This window comes from Salminus brasiliensis, chromosome 13, assembly GCF_030463535.1.
Source record: "Salminus brasiliensis chromosome 13, fSalBra1.hap2, whole genome shotgun sequence".
Lineage (NCBI taxonomy): Eukaryota > Metazoa > Chordata > Actinopteri > Characiformes > Bryconidae > Salminus > Salminus brasiliensis.
In genome coordinates, this window is record NC_132890.1 from 20,862,215 (window position 1) to 20,884,552 (window position 22,338).

Here is a 22,338-nt window from a genome sequence, read left to right on the forward strand (position 1 = left end):
AGTAATGTTTTTGTGGCATGTGGGCATTTGCTAATGGCATGTGGTCCTTGGTTGATGTGCTTTGACGTGGCTTGGCTTTCATCTGCTCAAGCATGGAATTCTTTATGTTCAAAAATCTCAGCGTTTGCAGGTTTGGTTTGAAGTGTGGCTTGTCTTCATTTCTTGCCGTTGTTCTTAATGAGAATCTGTCATTTGTTACTGTCGTTCCAGCGTAAGGAGGTTGTGAACTTGAGGTCCCAGAATACAGAGCTGGTGGAGTTGAAGCAGAAGCATGATGACCAGCAAAGGGAACTTCAACAGGCGAAAGCTTACAAGCTGCAATGTGAGAAAGATATTAGTGGGTACCAGGCAGAACTGGCAGATCTGAGGTAAGCTTCCCATCAAGCAGGTCCTGTTCCAGTTGAACACCTTTTTAAACACTCTTGAATGAAGGACTGTTTTTGTAAGAGAGATGCGGGGATGAGGAATCCTTACATTGACTTCTTTAAACCTATACGAGGTTCTTTACACATGCATCTCTTTTTACATTTAAAAATGTATTTTAGAAATATTTAAAAATGGTTCTTTATGGAACTGAAAATGGTTTAAAAGTAGAGTGCCAATCAAAAGTTTGGATTTTGGTTTGATACAGTTTGATAGATTACATTTTTTGTATAGTAATAAACTAAGCAGAAATAAAGTGTACCCCTCAGAAATCATCAAAATTCTCTCATCAGAGGCCAACAAAATGTGTTTACGTTACCATAGAGTTACGAGCCACAAGCTATATAGACACAAGCTCGAACCACGACTGGGGAAGTGACTGCCCCACATGCCCCATCATCCCTCCTGTCTCCGCTGTACTGCAGCATTTAACACTGGGTGGGGGGTACAACTACACACCATGCCAGTAGTGTGGGTTACATGACGGATCACCTGGCCACTGTACTGCACCTTAGCACCCAGCCACTAAATTCTGCAGTAAGGCAGAGATACAATGGAAGGGACACTGGGGTACACAGGGCGTCCACTCCTGTTGGCAAAGCATCTCATTGTGAAGCTGCTTGCGAAAACGCTAACAGTCTGTAAAACTGAATTAAGGCTGCTTTGAAGAGCAAAAAAATGAGAATTAACATTTTGGTTACTGCATAGGTAAAAATAAATAGAGAATGCCCTTCTGTGTGTAGGCATGTCCAGACTTTTGACCGTTACTGTACCTTCAATACCAGTTGCCTGTACTGACTGTAAACTGGGCTGTTTGCCAGGCATAATGGAATATGTTTAACTGAGTCAATACCTACTATAGTTTAGAAACCCCTCTATCTCATGTCAGCACAAGATGGAGTTAGTGCTCGCGGAGAGTTGCCGTAGCTAATCCGTTCCTGTGTCATGCAGCAAATGCTGTTTGGGTGTAATGTTTCCGGGCTGACAGTGCTCCTCTTGAATAGCTAAGTAAATCTGTCAGTGCTGGTGACAGATGTGGCATGGAGCATATGCCCGCTCTGACCCTTGAGACTAAATTATCCTCAGTCTACCCTGCTCGACCTTGTGCCTGTGGGCTTCATACAGTTGTGGTACCAACAAACAACCATTGAAATGGGTGCCTCTTCAGTCATTTTCTGAAGACATTTTTGGATTTTTTTTTTATTTATTGTTTTTTTTTAGCTAATTTATTTTTATACCTTTATTTATTAATACTTATTTTTCCTCTAGGATTAATCAAGTATATATATCAATCTAGGTAGATCTATGCAAAGTCTTAGAGTCCACATTTGTGGGGAAAAAAATAATTTGTATTTTCATTTAAACCTGGAAATATTTTTTTTGTTTGTTTTAATTTGTTCAAATATAAAAAACAACAAAAACAACTTCATGAAATCAGCAAATCGGTTGAACGGTAGATTTTTGTAGGTAAATATTCAAATGTAAGTAAGTGAAAAAGAGAACACATCTGACCTTTTTCCCTTTTAAAGCTGCTGTTCAGACACCTCTGTTCTGCTCATCAGAGGCTTTTACGCAAGCCTGTCGAATCCGAACAGCTTGAGCGCATGGGGTTATTAAAGCAGAAGGGGGACACACCACCAAATATTATTAATTTTGAAGCAGAGCTTAATGTAATTTATCATGTAATTTACCTTAAAACATTGTGTAATTACACACACAATTATTTTTATTGTAAATATTTAGAGTAAATTTAGACCTTAAGGTTTAATTGATTGCCTGAATAGCCCCAAGTGGAGTGATTCTCTCAACCTGGCTTTGTCCAGTCCATGTTTAGGTAAAATGCTGTGCTGCACAGGCAACAGAAGGCATTAGGGCGGGCTTTGCTCATAGAGGAAATTATCAGCAGCATGCGTGGCATTGTGTGTTGGCAAAGTCTGGCCAGGCTGGCTGGACTTGCTAGCACCAGGAAAATGTGTGTCAAACATTTCATGGAAGTGTGTGTCAGGTGTCATGGTCAATCTCTGCTTTTCCCTTAGGTCTGAAAGGAGCAAACTGCTGTATGAATGTCAGGCCCTCAGAGAGGCCAGCAAGGTAGGACAGCATGTGGTGTAGATGGGGGTTGACTGTTTGAAGGGTTTAATGATTAAAGGAGTACTTGCCATTCTTTTACCCCAAATGTAGACTATCAACCAACCAAGGCATGTTTTAGAAGGTTGGAAGATTTGCTTTTTTTTTTTAGTTTACAGTGGACCTATCTGGCTAATGTAGCTGACATGTAATGGAAGTTAGATTGTGATTATATGCCCATCTTTTAACTATAGTACATTGTCTGATCTTTGAATTGAGTTAGATTGTGATATAGTGCCCATACTTCCATCATAGTACAGTGTCTGATCTTTTAATTGAGTAAGATTATAATACAGTACCTATACTAAATACTTAAATGAATGGCATCACATATGTACTTGCTGATCAACTGCAAGTCGGGGTTTACTTTAAATGTCAGCAATTTTTTTTGATGATGGTCACTGGGTGGTTGTGTGTCTGACCATGTATGTGTGTTGCTAGGTGTCAGCGGCTCTTGCAGGTAAAGATGTGTCTTCAGAGCAGCTGGTGCAGCTGCAAACAGAAAGAATTCAGCTTCAGACTCACCTGCAGCGCTGCCTGGTGGAGATCCAACAGAGAGACCTGGGCTTCCAGCAGCTTAATGCTAAGGTACATGCACACACACAAACCACTGTCCACACTGTATTATGCTGTTTTCTTTCTTTGTAGTTCAGGCTTACTATTCAGTAAGTACATTTGTTTTTTATATTTTGCCTATAGGGCAGCATTTTCCAATTTAAATGTAAACACACTCTTTTTCTGTTACTGTATGTTTAAGATGATTTGTGTAAATTCAAAAACGCTCACACTGCCAATTTCAGAAGTGCTTCAGGTGTAAGTGGAAAGGGCTACACTCTTGATAGGCTAAATAGACAGAGATATGTTGTTGAAATTGGTTCACTGCAGAGAAGCGGTGAATTCAGAAATAGCTTTTTTTACATCTTAGTTCATATAAATAGACTATAAAGACATAAGGAAGTAAACAGTGCATTTTAAAACTTTTTTACAAAAATAATTTTCCACAATCTAGCATTAAAGATTATTAAAATTTTAATTCAAACACCTGGAAAAAAATCATGACATTCAGATTTACATGATGTAAAAAAAGGAAACAAATTGAGCTTCACTGATTAGGATTTAATTAGTAAGAGAGGAATCAATATAGTAATGATAAACATAATGCCAAAATAAGTACAAATAAACTTTAATAACTTTTAAATAAATGTTAAAACAAACAAAAACAAAAAAGTAAGATCAAACAGGAAATCTAAAATGATACTAAACTAACTCAAATTACTAAAATAATATTAATGTAATAACAGTACTAATAAAAGTAATAAACACCAGCTAAAATGTGAAGAATAAGAATATAAATAATGAAACGTAAACAAAATGAATGAGTAAAACGAACAGGCACAGTGGAGGTCGTTATTGTTAGTCTCCATCTGCTTTTTAGTCCATAGATAGAAACTGAACTGCATGACAACCTGATATCACAACAGTGAATGCATTTAAATAATATGACCATCCATTTTGCTCACAGAACCCTCTAGCCTACAGGCTATCCATGCCACAATACAGGCCATCCAATCAAATCACAGGTGCATTTCAGACACAATGACGAAAACAGAAACTGAAACTGTTGGAGGTTTGAAAATATTTAGTTAATTCTTTCTATGTGTGTTTTCTAGCTTCAGCAGGCTGTTGAGGAGAAAGCTGCTGTATCTGCTCAGTTTAGAGCCGTGTCTCAGACTCTGAGAGACACACAGCTGAGCCTCAGTGAGCTGCAGAACCGCTGCTACTGGCTGGAGAACCAGCACCATGCACAGCGCCCACAGACACAGGTAAAGTAAAACCTGTATCTGCGCTCTTACTTTACAGAAATGGCCAGTTCCAGACTTTATTCCTAGTAGGGATTCCAGCTGTGATGTGCACAGCTGTGCGCAGTGACAATGTGAAAACTACTTGGGTTATAAAGTTGGATTAGAAGATCAACTATACAGAGTAAAGCAGTTAGTTTCACTCTCTTCAAAGTGGGTTCAACTTTATGAAGATGTGCCGATTTGGAAGTTGACTAAGATTGAGGAAAACAATTTAGTTAGATACATAAATACATTTTACAACAATTACACACAAACATTGTCTCTCCAAAACAGCAACTTTACAGGAGAAGGAAAAAATCTTAACTTTCAATGGAAGTCCATGTAAAAAGATTTTCTTCTAAGCCATTTGAAACATTTCTATTGACCCATTCATCATGGAATTCTAATATAATGTAAAGAATTCAAATTCACATTATGCTGGACTGGGAAGAAACTGCAAAAATGGGGGTGCAAGATTTGTGTGGCGACAACAAAATATTGACATGGCCTGGTTAGTAACTAAACTGACTGAGTCTGATTCCTTTGTTTTTTCAGCAGGGCTCTGTTCATGTGGAAGTGGCTCCAGGAGCTCCTCAGGAAAGAAGCAATTCTGTAGCTGATCTGGACGGACTGGACATCAGAGAACTCAGGGGCAGGTGAGAGTCACTGCGAGATATGTACATTAATCCACGGTCAGATTTTCCTTCAACTCCAGCTGTGCTTTAAATTGTGTGAAAATGTCATAACGAATTTAGCAAATAGAAACATTACAAAATTACCCATCATTTATTATCAGTAATTGGATTATGCATTTTCTAGTTGTGAATTAAGTAAAAAAAAATCAGAACATAGAGGAAAAATTTTTAGATACCTTCCTCATATTCATAGCTTTTTACTCCATCATTTAAACACAGGAAGTAGCTAATGACAGTTGCTAATGCTTGCAGCCTGTACTAACTGACAGTTGCCCATCCTGCTGACTGTTCGTCTGGTGTGTGCTGTTGTGAGCGAATGACTTCTTTTTTTCCCTTCTAGAGAGTTAAAGGCACACAGTGTCACCTTTGCAGCTAATGCTAGATTGCAGAACATAACTGCATAATCAAAAACACCCCTTAAAATTGTATAATGATTTTTGTAGCTTGTTTCTTGTTTAAAGGATAAACTTTTTAAGGATCTGTTGGTCTGATGACAAAAAACTCTCCTGAACTCATTATTGTTTTCTAAATTGTTGTATGAAGGCTGACTGAAGCGGAGCTCCAGCTTGACTCTGCCCAGCAGAATGTGTCTCAGCTCAGTGATAGGCTGGAGGAGGAGAGGGCCAGACGGGAGGCAGCCGAGGAGGCGCTGGGATTGGCTGAGCAGAGAGTAAAGAGGTACTACTACTACTACTATTACTACTGCATAATAACCTGTTGCTTAACCACATCAGCCTTTCATATAATAAACAAGCCTCAAAGCAGTAGTTTCATAGTTGCACAGTACCCCCTTTTCTTACCCTGAATGTCCAGTTTTACAATACCGGAGGTATTCAGTATCTCTATGAGAATTGTAAACCACATACGCAGTTTTGACTGATTGACCTTTGTGATGAGGGGAAAAGTGTATCATTTTAATCACTTTTTCATTTTTGCAGTTGATTTTAAAGGTCCGTTTAATTTTCTGGTTTGGTTCTGTTTGAAAAGTAAAGGTGTGCTTGTGTGTTTTAGTATGGATCCCAGCCCTTCCAGGTCATCCCAAAGAGACTTCAGTATCCAGCTGGAGACAGATGAGGAGTGGGAGGCTTTGATTTTAGATCCTAACCAACACCTGCTCATGCGCAAGGTACATCCACACACACCTGCATCATAATTATCATTATCTTCATAAGCACACTGACTCATCCCTTATCCCGCAAAACACACTGACGTAATGTGAGCTGTGGATCTGCAGTTGTGCTGGAAGTTTTACAGTGTTCATCAAAATACTCAGCTTTTAATACAGGGAATTATGTGTGGTAGGTTGTGGCCTGTTCATAACTATTGATGCCAGATTCAGAACATTTTCTTGTCTAATGCTTTAAGTCAGTTCAGCGTTCAAAACAAAGCTACAGCGAAGCATGTTTGGTATTTTATGGCTTGCAGAAAAAAAAGTGCATTGGACCACACTGAAGAGCAGCCGGTCTTTTAAACTGAGAAATGTATTACCTGTATTACTGTACTCTTTTGCCAAATGGGTATTAGTCTTAAAGTACTAAGCATTTGTGATTTTTGAGCCACACAAAAAAATGGAAAACATTATACCACGCTTAGACTATTAAAAAAAATCATATTGCTCATGTCTGATCCAGTACTTTGTTTCATACCTGTGCCAGAGGTTTGCTCTTATGTTCTGTAGCCCAGTATACATCCTGTAGATCCTCGTAATCGGTAAAGGCTGATTTATGCTAGTCTACAGATTAGCCTGTGCAAATGGCCTATGCCATTGTGAGCATTTATACCTGCATCGTTTGGAGAAAAACACTGGTTGAGGAGGGGTTCTTAATTCCGCTGTGTTGACTTTTGGCAAATTACAAATAACAATGAATGAAACTAAGCAGACTATGTTGGAGTTGTTGTTTACTTTTTCTAAGTAAAGTCCATATGGCCCTTAAACCCAAATGCAGGTAGATGTGATGATTTGGTTTGTTGTGTGTAACCGGTTCTCACCTCAGCAAACACACACAATCAATGATCTATTAAAAAAGTTGCAGCGAAGGCGGAAATAAGATGCCACCAAGGGTACCACAGTTGTTGCGTTCTGCGGTGCTAATTTCTGGGGAGGTGTGCATCAGGCTATGGCGTAGGGTTCTGCGTAGGATACGCGGTTGACACAGAAGCATAAATTGGCCTTAAATTCCTCCTCTAAACTAACGCAGTTCTTTATTCCTCTCTGTCTTTGCTGCCAGGTAAAGAGCGGGGTGCATTCCTGCAGACGATGGCTGAGAGGCCGCAGTTTGTACTGCACTAAAATGCTGACGTCCAGGGCCAAGTCCCGCTACCTGTTCATGGCTTACCTTCTCACTCTCCACATCCTGGTCTTCATGTGCTTCGCTGGTGCTCTGTAGAGGGTTTAAAGCTTGTGAACACTCACTCATTGAAATGCAGACCACAACTTGAGCTTCATCCTGCAGCAGGAGGGTCAGAACCTTTCCAAATCCTGGACCTGGTGCGGGACGTCCTGGACAGTTTGTATGTCCCAGTCCTGATGGAGTGACTTGTTTAATCTAGGGCTGACCATATTTACATTAGATTGCTTTATATTGCAATTGAAATGTCACATTGGTATATTCCAGATATGGCATGGCCTTCTTCGATATCCATATCTCAGTGAGCAATATAGCAAATCAAATAGCAAATGATGCCCTAGTTAGATGCTGTAAGAGAAGAATGGACCTTGATCTTTTCTTTCGACCCCCACAGAAAGAAGTCTTTAGCAAGCTAAGTTGGGGTTACATGAGAATCCCAGCTGGGTTAGGGGTTAAATGAAGACTTCAGCTTTTTTTTAACCTAATTTATTTGCTGTGTGTGTAGAAAAGGAAGGGAAAACCCATTGAAGCAAAACTCACTTGTAATAGAAGCCAGTGGACAGTTGCCAGTTGGGCAGAACCCAGTGTACAATTATTTATTGGCTTCTGTTGTTATTTTCAGACAACAGGCTTTTATAGGGGAGTTATTATTCATAGTAACTAACAGCTGTACAGGGGCTCCGGGTGGCTCAGCAGTGTAATGCACTACCACTGTGGCCCAAGAGTTGTGAGTTCAAATTCCCAGCCGTGCCGATTTGCCATCAGCAGGCGGAATCAGAGAGAGCACAATTGGCTGCGCTGTCTCTGGGCAAGTTCTCGTAAGCGATGTTGTCCGACACGAGCGTCTGTTAGCTGGTGTGGTGGAGCTGGGGACCCGGCGCTTTTCTGTGTCAGTTTGTCCTTACTCTCCTAATGTCAGGAGCATTGCTAGTGCTAGGAGGAGCTACACACAGGTGGGTTAACTGGTTAATTTACCAAATTGGGAGAAAAAAGGAGAAAATTCCACAAACAAAATTATATTTAAAAAAAAGTACACATGGGTAGACCGGTTACAAAGGTTAAACAATGCTGGACTGTTCATTTAATTCACCAATAAGTGTGAATTAAACACCACACATGTCTATTGACTTCTATTATAAGTGTGGTGTTGTTTTTGTTGTAGTTGTTTTTTTGTTTTGTTTTTTTGTTTAAGTTAATCGTTACTCTGCCCTCTTATTGACCCCTGTAATGGATCCTATTCTACAGATACAGCAACTAGAATTTACTCTTAAAAATGCTGGAGTTTTCCTTTCTATCAACACTGTAGGTGTTAATGTAAGCCATTCTGCTGTATAGGAGTTCATGGGTGCACATTAAGCTGTTCCTGTTGGTTAAACTAGTTCTATTAGGAGCACATCTCCACACTTTGGCTGCGTTTGTGCTGCTTATACCCTTCATCCCTTTACCAAACCCACACAGAGACTGGCTGTGCACACACAACCTGCGTACACCAAATAACTTGAAACCACACACTCTCAAAGTACACATGCACACACAATAAGGTGCCCTATGGGTTCTCACATGTCATGTTTGCTGCTGATGAGGCTATGCACTGAACCATTATTTATATATATATATATATATATATATATATGTAATATCCAAACAATTCAGCAGAGCCTACTTTCACCCTTGTGTGTGTGTGTGTTTGTGTGGTTGTATGTGATGTAAGAGAAAGAAATGACAAGAGAATCTCTTAATGTTACTACAGAAGAAGTTTTGAGAGTTCTCCATTTGTAGAAGTGTGTGTAATATTTAAGGAGGTGATATTTAATGCACTGTGTGGTGTATGCGTGTACATTTTGTGCCTGATACCTTTGCATTCCCATTGTACGTTATGTTAAAACATGTAATTTTCATCTACATATACTGAACTGTACAGCCTCAGCATAGTCCATAGCACTTTCTTACCCTTTATAACTGCGTACACTATGAATGGGCGGATGCTGTGTGCCATGCTTTGCTGGAAGCTTTTCTAAAGAGTGTCTGTTGTGCTGTGTAACTACATGGGTATTGGGACGCATTATGTAAGAGTGCTCGTCAAGTTGGAAGTTTTGTTGTGAGCTTAAAGGAGAATTCCACTAATGTTTCCAAAACTGTGTAATTCAGTGTTTGAGATAAACGCGTTCAAAATGAGGTTTGGATTGGAGACTTGGATTGCTGGTGGTAAATGGAACCAGGGGTTACCATGTCTACAACACAAATATAGCCATTTTATTTACTATCCAAACCCATCAGTGAACCTACACGCGTCTTCTGAGTTTCATAGGGAATGTTGATGATTGTAAAATACTGGCAAATCAGAACAGATATGTTTTGTTTTGGGGACTATTTTTTTTTTGCTGCAGAACACCCTGCATGTATCCCTCCACCATTTTAATGATATACGATTTTAAAAACATTTTAGACCCAAAATCTTCTCAAAACGGTGTCTCGGGCAACATGCAGGGTATTTATAACTTTTTGGTGTAATAAGCTTCTGTGAGGGAGCTTTTAGAGCTTTAGACATCTGTTTCCGGCTGGTTTACCAGCACTGTGAACAATTCTGATTGATTGTTTCTCACCAATCCCATACTGAATGACTTAATCACCTCATTAAGCAGAACTTTGGAAACGTCAGTGGAGGCACCCTTTGAAGGAAACATTCTGACCTAAATGCTGACGTTGCTAACAAACCGAATGCAAGTGAATAGCCAGCCATTGCAGTAAGCTAATGTAATAATACCATGGCAATTGGGGGCATCAAGCTTTTAATCGTTGTTATCTGCTTTAGCATGTTAGCTCGAGCTGTTCCTTTAAGGGTGGTGTATGCATGGTACAGGATGCATGAATACCAGTGTTTTCCAGTCCTGCTGCTCTGTTAGACACCTGCAATGTGTATATAGTAGTGTTTTTCTGCTCTGAACGCTGCTGATTCAGCTCATTCACTCATTTTTACAGCCTTTATGAGGTTAGAATGAGTGTATTACAGCAAGGAAAACACAAAAATATGCTAAATAGAAGGAGGCTCTTGACCAGAGTTGATGTATTCGTACATAGCCTGCAAATATTTTATTCCGTAGCTGCTGTTGCTCAATTGGACAGGCTTTACAGAACACTGGTAAAAATCCCATTCACCTTTAATAATTACTCAGTCTTTTGTCAATACCTAAATCACTCATATCAGGCAGCTACAGCGAGTTTCAGTTTAAAACACCTCCCTACTGATTGAAACTACACTCATAAGGGATCCTTTATTTAAAGCCCTAAGAACCTTGGATGGATATTTAAAGGGCCCATTTACCTGGAGAACCCCTTGTTTCAGAACATGCCATTATCTGAATGATCCAGACTTGCCTATATGCCAAAACTAAGCTACAAAAAACAGCCCATTTTGTAAAAAAAAACCAATAACAATAATTTACATATTAGCCCCACCCATTCATGCTGAAGTTATTAGGAGTGTTTTGGGGCAGATTGGCTGTCCTTTATTCAAAAAGCAATCAGAGCTTATTTACATATATCAGTCTTACAGGTAAACACACTGAGATACTGTGCCTTTAAGGTATAAACAGAGGTTGTAAAGCATGTAGGAAGAATATAAACATGTAAAGTTTAGGCTTTACTTTTTTATGTTTATAGAACCTCCAATTAATTTAAATAGGTTTACAGAAGCCATTACATTAGAAACAACCTGGGACGCTATAGGAATTGCACCCCAACTCCAAGGCAACACTTGTTTCGTTTGACAAAAAAAAAAAACTTTTGACACCTTTTTTTTTTACATTCAGACAGTATGCAGACTGGAAATAACAGGTTTGGTGATATAGAATGAGATGTACAGCTGAATGGGAATTTCACCAGCATTCTAGTAGGCTTGTCCAACCTAGCAACAGTAGCTTCAGAAGGAAATATTTGCATAGGGCAATTGGAAAACACTGATTTGTGCTTTGTTTGTTTGTTTGTTTGTTTGTTTGTGTGTGTGTGTGTGTGTGTGTGTGTGTGTGTGTGTATATACTCTGCAGATGTTAATTTCACAGCTGTTGTAATATAATATCCTCTGATTGTTTACATGCAGATTTACTGTATAAATGCTGTTCGCTCACAGTAGTCCCGCCCCCCTGGCTTCTGTGTTACTGATCTGTACATATGGAATGAGAAGAACTGATCTCGATGTAAATGGGAGATAAAAGAACTACTGAGTACCGTTCACATTGTCTATTTTCTACATAGGGTCTATTTTTGAGCAGAATCTCTAGACTCAGATGATACAACTTTCAGCCCTAAGTCACTGGGCTGAAGTGCGTGTGCAATACAAGGGAGCTTGTTTTTGTTTGTTTTGTTTTTCTTCTCTGGACTGGATGTGTCAAAAGAAGTGATTTTAATAAACTTATTTGAAAACACTTAATCCTTTTGTTTGTATTATTATTCGATTGTATGTGTATTTTATGCATATGCTCATTTGTGTAAGCAGTGTTCACTTAAGAAGCCACCTGAAAATGCATGTTGATTTTCAAAAGATCCTCCCACCATCAAGATACATCAGAATAGGGTATGTTCTTCAAACTGAAAAATCTTGCTTTAGAGACACTGCACCACCTCAATGGGGAGGAGTAGATATTTGTGCAACAGATGTAGTGAAAGTTCAATTTGTATTTAGGGAGGAGTGCCCCTTCAAATCAGCTGTCTCTCATTAGCATAAATATTAATAACACTCTAAATGTAGGTATTATTATATACACTGAGGAGGAGCTACAGTCTCTCATTAGGGTGAATATTAATATTACTCTAAATGAAGGTATTGTGATATTGTCTAGAGCTACAGTCTCTACTACAGTCTTTACTCCACATCTCCTTAGAAGGTAGTGTGGTCAGTGGTTTCCTCTCAGTGGATTGCCCCTCCTCTCTGTGTTGTATTCAGATTGACATTATGGGACCGGACACACAAGACTGTTCTCCTCCATTCAAACTGCACTGGACCTTTATTTATAGTGAACGGGGGAAGGGGTTTGTATTCCTCTAGTATCACCTTCACTGTGAAGCCAGTTCTTAAATAAAGAAGGCAATACACTGTGGTTTTACTGATGGTGTTGGCTTACTTTTTATCATTTTATTCATATTTATATGATTTTTAAGTTATTTGTTGTTAGATTTTATTTTAGGTTACTGTTTCTTTTAGATGCTTTGATATATACTAAATGTTCTTACACTGTTGTTTGTAGTACTACACCTTTATGTTCTTATATTGGTTATATTGGCAGTAAATGTGTTCCATCCATCTAATTGTCCTCTCAATTTATCCATCCATCTCTTATTCTGTCCATCTATCTTTCTATCCATTTTAGCTGAGAAGATCACTTCAATATCTCTGTACACCTCTAGTCCAGGGCTCTTAACACAGAAGATCAACTCTGAAATTTGACCTTCAAATAAAATCTGATCACACCCTCACCAGCTTAATCAAAGCAGTTCCTAAATCTATGCTTTTATCTCCAGCAGGACAGATTACTGGGCAGTGGTGGTTCAGCGGTTAGAGCACCAGGGTATTGACGACTGGGTTGTGGGTTTGTTACCCGTGCTCGGCCAGCTGCCACCGCTGGGCCCTTGATACCTTCTCTGCTCCCTGGGTGCCACAGTGATTGCTGCCCACCGCTCCGGGCACATGTGCTCACTGTCACTGTGTATATGTTCACTGCACGGATGGGTTAAAGGTTGAGAATTCCCAAACAGAGCATAAAACATCTCCAGTTCATTCAGAACCTGCAAGTGTTTTAACCAGAACCAACAGAACAGAGCATGTTCTCCAGGTTCCAAAAGCACCACACTGGCTTCCATTGAGCTACAGAATAGATTTTAGAAAATTGCTTCTGGTCAATGAATCACTGAACACTTTGGGGCCATATATTTGCCACATCTGTGATCTGCTAAAAGAACATAAGAACAATAGATCTCTGAGATCCTTGGGCCCAGGTCAGCTAATCAAGCCCAGACGGACAAGGTGAAGTAGCTTTTAGCTTCTATGTTTAACTCAACTAGATCTAATTTCCAGGAGATCTCATCGGAGTCCCAAATATAGCTGTTTTTAAATCCTTCAAAAACATTACTTTTCACACAAGCTGACAGCTGAGCTCCAGCTCCTGTACTATCTATCTTTTTGTCTGCGTATCTGTCTGTCTACCTGTCTGTCTGCCACTCCTTTTATCTGGGTGTAATGGATTCTGCCCTCTGTGTTATGCTGGAGATTGATGGTGGTTTTGGCCAGTTATTGTTCCTGGGTTATATGACTTATGTGGTTTATATTTGGTAATATGGTTAATACACACTTGTGCCGCTGCATGTTAGGCCCAGAATGGAGATCAGGCGGCCGCCGCTCAAATATCTAACTGCAGCCGTCCCCCTGTCAACTCCATAATAAATTACTGTCTAATATTAACCCCCACCATTGTCTCTGTGGACAAACCTGCATGTGTGTGTGTGTGTTTGTGAGTGTGTGAACAGATTCCAGGCCTTTCCCAGCCTCGTCCTTCCATGGAGGGCAAAGCATGTCTTTCCACAGTGGGAGAGAGATGCAGTGTGTCCAAAAAAGGCCCGGGGTGTGAGAAGGCATGTGTGCGGGGCGTAGACAGGGACAAGGGTTTGAGTAAGGTGGATGTATAAATGTGCAGGGCAGGTGAAGGCCAAGTCCACTCTCTAAAGGGAGCAGCACTACCACCTCTTCTCCTCTCTCTCTGGGTGAGTCCTACTCTGTTCATATGGCTTCATTTGCTTTGCATCATCATTATACATTTATGTATTTTTAAACGACACAAATGATTAGCTATCATGAATAACAGCAGAATTTTGAGGCTTGAATTCAATTAGATTAGATTGTAGTTCTTTAAAAGTCAATTATTTTCAATCAGAGATGATTCAACATTACACAAGGAAGTGGTGTATCTCAATCACATTCAGGGATAACCTTTAGAAGCAACCTTTACCACTATGGACATGTAATTACATAATGAATTACTTTTTAGTTAGGTAATAAATGACATGTACACTCAGCATTTCTTCACCAATTTCAGTAAAACCACCAGTCATAATTAGGGCATTTTTTGTAATGGCTTGCCTTAACCAAGTCTTCTCTGAGGGGGCAGCTTTGGGACATTCTGGCCCTCGCAGAAGCACACACTCATACACTTGCTGCTTGTTATGGTTGAAGTAATCCAGCGAACTGCTCCAGGGCTTTAGTGCTAATCACAAATAATCTCTCAGAATTCAGGCTATTAGGAGAGCCGTTATGAGCAGCATTAGCAGCAGGACTATAGAGTTACCAGACCGTACAGAGTTAAGACTCCGAGATCAGCAATGCTGTAATGGTTTCTGCTGAGGGTCCTGTTACTGTAATGGCTTTAGTCTGCAGTCAATAGACTACTACACCTAAACAGATACAGATAGACAGACAGACATATAGGCCAACTGATAGATAGATAGACTAATTCACTATATTGACAAAGGTATTGGGACACACCTCTTAATTATTGAATTCCGGTGTTTCATTCATCCCATTGCCACAGGTTATATAAAATAAAAAATAAAATATAAAAATAATAATAGTAATATTGAAAAGTTAAAGCGCTTAGAAACTACAGCCACTCAGTTACGAAGTGACAGACCATGTATAGTTACAGAGTGGGGTCGCTGAGCACTGAGGAGCATAGTGCATAAAAGTGGCCAACACTCGAGCTTGACCAACTCTATATTAATGCCTATAGATTTAGAATGGTGTCATTAAAACTCCTGTAGGTGTAATATGTAGGTGTCCCAAAACTTTTGTCCATATAGTATAGATAGAGAGAGAGATAGATAGATAGATAGATAGATAGACAGAAATATAAATAAACAAACAGACAGACAGACTGATAGACAGAAAGATAGACAGGTAGACATACAGTTGCTGCAAAAACACAAAAAAACACATTTGTGGGTAGAACATGCAAAGTTGTCTGTGTATATCTGTACATGTAATTTACGTGTGTGTGTGTTCAGGTCTGCCACTGTGTGAGTGAGGATGTGTGACGAGGAAGAGACCACCGCTCTGGTGTGCGATAACGGCTCTGGGCTGGTCAAGGCCGGGTTTGCCGGAGATGATGCCCCCAGAGCTGTGTTTCCCTCTATCGTTGGAAGACCACGCCACCAGGTCTGTTTCCAACAGCAACAAGAGCCCATCAACACTCACACATCTATTCAAACCGGTTTACAAACAGACTATAGAGCTTTTGTTTATAGCCATGATACAATGAAGATTAGTTACATAAATATCTCTTTAATGATGAAATGACCCCCCCCTTTTGAAATGATCTCTAATGTCCCGGTTCCTTATGCTGTAGTGCTGGCAGGAGTGTGTGTATCTATAGGCTTAAGTTCAGTTAACTCCAGTCCCTCTTACTGAGCTCACACCAAATCACAGTGTTTACACAGTGAGAACACCAGCAACACAGCACCAGAAACCCAGCAAGACTGTATGATTGAGACTGTGTGGATACTGTATGTTCATATGTAGACTAATGATGTGTTTTGCTTTGTGTGTATTTGTGTGGATCAGGGTGTGATGGTAGGTATGGGACAGAAGGACAGCTATGTAGGTGATGAGGCCCAGAGCAAGAGAGGCATCCTGACCCTCAAATACCCCATCGAACACGGCATCATTACCAACTGGGATGACATGGAGAAGGTACGGCCAGTGATGAACGTGTGAGTGAGTGAATCAGTGAATTGAGCAGCTGGGTGGGTCTGTGAATTCAGTCTGTGAATTTGGCAGGTCTGTGTTTTAATCAAGATTCAGTCAATTACTGGGTATGTATTTCAATAGGTTGGCAGGTGGATCAGTGGGTGGGCAGGTTGGTTAGAAGGAGGGCAGGGTGGGCAGGTTGGTTAGAGGGAGGGCAGGGTAGGCAGGCTGGTTAGTGGGAGGGCAGGGTGGTCAGGTTGGTTAGAGGGAGGGCAAGTTGGTTAGAGGGAGGGAAAGTTGGTTAGAGGGAGGGCAAGTTGTTTAGTGGAAGAGCAGGGTGGCCAGGTTGATTAGAGAGAGGGCAGGGTTGGCAGGTTGGTTAGTGGTAGGGCAGGGTTGGCAGGTTGGTTAGTGGGTGACCAGGTTGGTTAGAGAGAGGGCAGGGTGACCAGGTTGGTTAGAGGGAGGGCAGGTTGGTTAGAGGGAGGGCAGGTTGGTTAGAGGGTGGGCAGGTTGTTTAGAGGGAGGACAGGTTGGTTAGAGGGAGGGCAGGTTGGTTAGAGGGAGGGCAGGTTGGTTAGAGGGAGAGCAGGTCGGTTAGAGGGAGGGCAGGGTGGGCAGGTTGGTTAGAGGGAGGGAAGGGTGGGCAGGTTGGTTAGAGGGAGGGCAGGTTGGTTAGAGGGAGGGCAGGTTGGAGGGCAGGGTGGGCAGGTTGGTTAGAGGGTGGTGGGTTGGTAAGTCAGTATAGGTTGGTCGGTGTGTTGATGGATGGGCAGTTTGGTCAGTGTAGGTTGGTTGGCGGTTGGACAGGTGGTGTGTTCAGTCAATGTTCAACACTGTCCAATTTTGTCAGTGTTAAACGTTTCTGCTGTTTCCTGTCTCAGATTTGGCATCACACTTTCTACAATGAACTGCGTGTGGCTCCTGAAGAACATCCAGTTCTTCTCACTGAAGCTCCACTCAACCCTAAAGCCAACAGGGAGAAGATGACCCAGGTCAGTGTGTTAGCCCAAATGAATCTGAACTGATTTAATTTGATCCGAACTGAATTGATCAGATCTGATTTAATCTGAATTCATCAGATCTGATTTAATCTGAACTGATCAGATCTGATTTAATCTGAATTTATTAGATCTGATTTCATCTGAATTTATTAGATCTGATTTCATCTGAAATTATCAGATCTGATTTCATCTGAAATTATCAGATCTGATTTCATCTGAAACTATCAGATCTGATTTAATCTGAAACTATCAGATCTGATTTAACCTGAACTGAACTGATCTGATTTGTTCGGAGCTGGACTAATGCTGTCTCACAGGACTGTCTTCTGTTCTCTGAGTAATGATAATGTAACTCTGTTCTCTTGTCTGTTTGTAGATCATGTTTGAGACCTTTAATGTCCCAGCGATGTACGTGGCCATCCAGGCTGTCCTGTCCCTCTACGCTTCTGGCCGTACCACTGGTGAGAAAACACGTGCATACATACACATAAAATGTCACATTGTTAGATTCAGTTAGATTCAGTCTTTCAGTTATAAAGAGATGAGTGCATGTGTGTGTAGGTATCGTGCTGGATGCTGGTGATGGTGTGACCCATAACGTTCCTGTATATGAGGGTTATGCTCTGCCCCATGCTATAATGAGGCTGGACCTTGCCGGCCGTGATCTGACAGACTACCTGATGAAGATCCTGACTGAGAGAGGCTACAGCTTTGTTACCACAGGTAAGGCAACATACATGCATCTAGTATTAATGTTACACCAGGGGGCAGTACTGTATTTACCAAATCAGATGGATTTTTATTTATATTGATGGATATTTTTGGTTATTTTTATTTAATGGAGAGTTTTTTTTTCAGGTCCTTCAGTTCAGCTTCAGAAGGCCTGACCAATGGGAGTCCTTGCTTGACTGTATCTGCTTAGATACCACAGGGCAATCAATCCTGATTGGACAGTTTTACGGTCATCTGTCATTTTATGATTTCAACACTTTTGTTTGTTTACAGTGAAATACGGCTATTAGTGCAATCTTTTTTAGTTCCTTCAAATCCCATTTCTGCATCTCTACACAAAAATACAGCGAGTATAAAACTGTGACCGAGAACTTTCTTAGTTCAACAGAGGACGTGTCGGTGTTCTGTGATTATTTTTGCAGTGTGTATTTATGAGCTCAGTCCAGAAATAGAGTCCATGGCATACATCAGAGTGTTTTAGTGGGGAGTTGTTTGGTGGCTAAGGCATTTTAATCCCCCACACAGCAGAGGAGGATGGGAGTGGTGTGTGTGTGTGTTCTCATTGGTTGTCCTGCATAGTAAAAATAGCACAACCTAGTGGAAACATTTGAGCACTGCATGCACACATGTTGTAGGGCAGCGGTGGAAAATTCATTTGAGGTAACAGACCACGTTACCCACAGTCCAGTGTCAAGTGAGCCGGACATTGTGTGAACTTACTAGGTGTGTGCTTTACTAGGGCTGTTAACTTGGCTCACAAAAAATTCCCCTATTCTGTCTGGTCCTAAATCCATGAGGGTAGGGTTGCCACCCGTCCCGTACAATACAGAATCGTCCTTTATACCAATTTTTTTCTGTATTTCCATAAATGTCCAATACAGACGTGAGTGAGTGAGCACATCCATGGCTGGACAGCGTCAGTGGAGATGATTACAAGGCAAATTGTAAAATGGGCAAAGCTTATTTTAGTAGACTATTGTGGTTTGATTCATTATTTAGGATGTTAAGTTTTTAAAGCCAAATGAATTATCATTTATTTAATATACAGTACTATTAGCCAATATAAATATTATATATGGCCATTTAAAGAACAAATCATACTAATGGATATATAATTAACAAATAATTACATTAGTTAAGAGAAAAATGTTTATTCCTTTACATATATACATTTCCTAGATTAAAAATGTTTGTAGTCGGGCCCGTGGTGCACATGGCCTAGAGGAGCCATGGTGGGCGTCCATTATTTTCATTTCTGAAAGGTGGCAACGCGACATGAGGGGCACCTATAAATATCAAGCTTCCCCAAAAGTTCTTGCTGGAACAGACACATATCATGCTAAAGGCTAAAGAGTGAAAAGGCCATGTGAAATGCACAATAAATAAATATAAAATAAACTCGTGTATGCGTGTAGCAGCATCATTTTCTTTTCCTCATCACAACGGATCACTGCTGTGCCTCTGTGTTCCAGCTGAGCGTGAGATCGTGAGGGACATTAAGGAGAAGCTGTGCTACGTAGCTCTGGACTTTGAGAATGAAATGGCCACCGCTGCTTCATCCTCTTCACTGGAGAAGTCCTACGAGCTGCCCGACGGTCAGGTCATCACCATTGGCAACGAGCGTTTCCGCTGCCCAGAGACTCTCTTCCAGCCCTCATTCATTGGTCAGTTCTAACTCTGAATCCTGCCAGCTCTTACACACCTGTCAGTCACATGTAGTGTAACCATGGAAATTTCTAGTGTAACCATGGAAATGGAAGTTTCTAGTGTATCTATTGAAAATTGGTGCAGAGTAACCGCTTTCCATGTTCCCCCACGCCCATTTCAATGGATACGCTACAACCATTCCCATAGTGCCACTGAAGTGGGTGTAGTGTAACAGTGGAAACTGGTGTAGCGTGACCCCGATCACTGATGTATATATCCACAGAAACAGGTGGGTAGTGTAACTGTGAAAATAGGTGTAGTATAATCATGGAAACAGATATTGTATAACCATGGAAATGGGTGTAGTGGACTTGGGGGAATGACTCTAGATTGCCTATTAAAATGGCTGTAGTGTAACCATGGAGACGGTTCTGCCATATCCATTTAAATGGATGTAGTGTAACCTTTGAAATTAGTGCAGTGTAAACAGGTACAGTGTAAAAGTGGAAATAGGTAAAACATAACAATGGAAATTAGTGTGACATAGCCATGGGTGAAGTGTAACCATGGGTGAAGTGTAACCATGGTAAAGGGTGACGTGCAACCATGGAAATGGTTCTAGTGTAATCATGGTAATGGGTGTAGTGTAATTAGGCAAATGGTTAGTCCACTGAATGCTGATTGATTGATGTTTATCAGTCAGCTGACGGTTCTGTGTGGTTCTGAATAGTACCTTGCAGAACCTTATGAACCTCTTCCAAACTCCTCTCCTCAGGTATGGAGTCCGCTGGCATCCATGAGACCACGTACAATGGCATCATGAAGTGTGACATCGACATCCGCAAGGACCTTTACGCCAACAACGTCCTCTCCGGGGGAACCACCATGTACCCAGGTATTGGAGACAGGATGCAGAAGGAGATCACAGCTCTGGCCCCCAGCACCATGAAGATCAAGGTGACGAACAGCTTACACACACTTGCTGTGGCAGAAATGCTCTCATTCTTCTCATTCTTCTGTTAAAGCAATATTCTGACCAATAACTGAAGTTTGTCCAGTTTTTCATCCTCTTTTTTCAGACTTTTTTTTTTTTTTTACTTTAAATACAGCTGATTAGCCAAGACATGTTTGCTGTCTGAAGTTTGCTTCTTTAGTTTTAGCACTGTAGCTATGTAGCTAACATTTAGCCAACAGCCTATTAGCATTAGGGTATATGCTTAAGTCATCACACACTCTCTTCAAAGTGTTTGGAGGTGTTCAGTAATTCAATTCAAATTCATTTACACAGTCATATCAGAATATTATGGACACCTACTTAATAGTGGGAATAGCCACCCTTGGTTTGACACTAGCGAGACATTGTGGCATGGCCTGGGTTAGGTGACAGAAGGTGTTTATTACATTGCTCCACTGTGGCACATCGATTGCTCTGTACCACTTGCCAGAGTCATTGTTCCTCTCTGTTTTTTAATGGCTTTAGGTGGCACTCAATGTGTGCAGCGGGTATAAATAAGCGAGCACACCAGTCAGTTGTAGCAGAGATCCAAACCATCATCATGGGCAAAGAACATGATCTGACTGATGTCTAAAAGGTCGTGAAAATAGGATACCAGGAGTGGCAGGAAAGAAACCTTGAGTGGAACTAACTCAAAATTGACAAAGTGTCAGATAGAGTAAGATACAATTACATATATAATGCTAGCTAGTGTAAAGTGGCAGAGTTCAGTAATGATGAAAACACACCTCGGCATATCTGAGAGGGCTTACAGCTCAGTCTGATGACTACAGTAATGCTAACCCAGTTAGCGCTAATAGCTGCCATGTTCCAGTCCAGAACCAAGGTTTAAGATCGTTCCTCTGATCGCTTAATTCTGTTGTTGAATATGAACCTTTCACACCTGAGAATTGTGTATGTATGTGTAATAAAATGTTTACTGGCCGTAGTTTATTTAATTGTATAGAGTTGCGGACCCCCTAAAGCACCATACACCTACCTATTCAGACATGACTACACCACAGGTTAAGCACCATGCTAATTAGTGTACATAAGCTTGTGTTGCTTGCTAGCAACATTAGCCTTGTAGCTACAGTGCTAAACTAAAGAGGCACCAACATGACTTGGCTGATCAACTACATTTAGGGTATCTATAACTATAACTATATTTGCTGAACTTTCCCTTTAAGACTAACCCCCTCCCCAACCTCTCTCTCTCTCTCTCTTTCTGTTCAGATGATCGCCCCTCCTGAGCGTAAATACTCAGTGTGGATCGGCGGCTCTATCCTGGCCTCCCTCTCCACGTTCCAGCAGATGTGGATCAGCAAGGATGAGTATGAAGAGGCTGGACCTTCCATCGTCCACAGAAAGTGCTTCTAAACACACTTACACTCACACATACACACACACACTCACACTCCCCTCCCATCTCCCCTGAAGATCCTCTCTGGCAGACTAAGTGTTGGCTGATGTGAGTTCTCAGAGCGGTTCTGATCGAGTCTGTATCTGAGGGATGATGGTGATTCAGTTTGTGCTGATGATTGAGAGTTTACAGTATCTTTCTCTCTCTCTCTCTCTTTCTCTCTCTCTCTCTCTTACTCTCTTCACTGACTCTTATTTGGATTTTGATTCAAAATGCAATAAACTTTGATACACATCCACAGATGTTCTTTTTAGGTTTGAGTTCAATGGGCCCACCAAACCAGATTTTTAAACACCCCTATTCAACTGTTCTAAGTGTAAATCAATGATCAAATCTTATACAGTAAACAAACCTAAATCTGTTGATTCACCAAATT

General features: G+C 40.8%; 2 protein-coding genes across 7 annotated transcripts in view; both read left to right on the forward strand.

Moving 5' to 3' along the window:
* Nucleotides 1–11,860, forward strand: part of LOC140575129 (uncharacterized) — a 53,491-nt gene extending 41,631 nt beyond the window's left edge. For 2 of the 3 annotated variants that reach the window (XM_072695300.1, XM_072695302.1), the window contains exons 22-29: nt 211–368; nt 2,460–2,514; nt 2,992–3,138; nt 4,221–4,373; nt 4,947–5,047; nt 5,630–5,764; nt 6,098–6,212; nt 7,315–11,860. In XM_072695300.1, the coding sequence (XP_072551401.1) occupies nt 211–368; nt 2,460–2,514; nt 2,992–3,138; nt 4,221–4,373; nt 4,947–5,047; nt 5,630–5,764; nt 6,098–6,212; nt 7,315–7,473 (1,023 nt within the window). In that variant the 3' untranslated portion in view covers nt 7,474–11,860. The remainder of the gene's footprint in view (nt 1–210; nt 369–2,459; nt 2,515–2,991; nt 3,139–4,220; nt 4,374–4,946; nt 5,048–5,629; nt 5,765–6,097; nt 6,213–7,314) is intronic. The other variant, XM_072695301.1, reaches the window with a different exon arrangement.
* A 3,642-nt stretch (nt 11,861–15,502) lies between these two features.
* LOC140574922 (actin, alpha cardiac muscle 1-like) lies at nt 15,503–21,919 on the forward strand. Of its 4 annotated transcripts, XM_072695004.1 has the most exons (8): nt 15,503–15,631; nt 16,037–16,165; nt 17,047–17,157; nt 17,543–17,627; nt 17,728–17,889; nt 19,371–19,562; nt 20,321–20,502; nt 21,776–21,919. In XM_072695004.1, the coding sequence occupies exons 1-8, from the start codon at nt 15,503–15,505 to the stop codon at nt 21,917–21,919; spliced, it is 1,134 nt and encodes a 377-aa protein (XP_072551105.1). The 4 variants fall into 4 exon arrangements, with proteins under 4 accessions (XP_072551105.1, XP_072551109.1, XP_072551108.1 ...); XM_072695008.1 differs by lacking the exon at nt 19,371–19,562; XM_072695007.1 differs by lacking the exon at nt 17,047–17,157.
* Nucleotides 21,920–22,338: the final 419 nt, after the last annotated feature.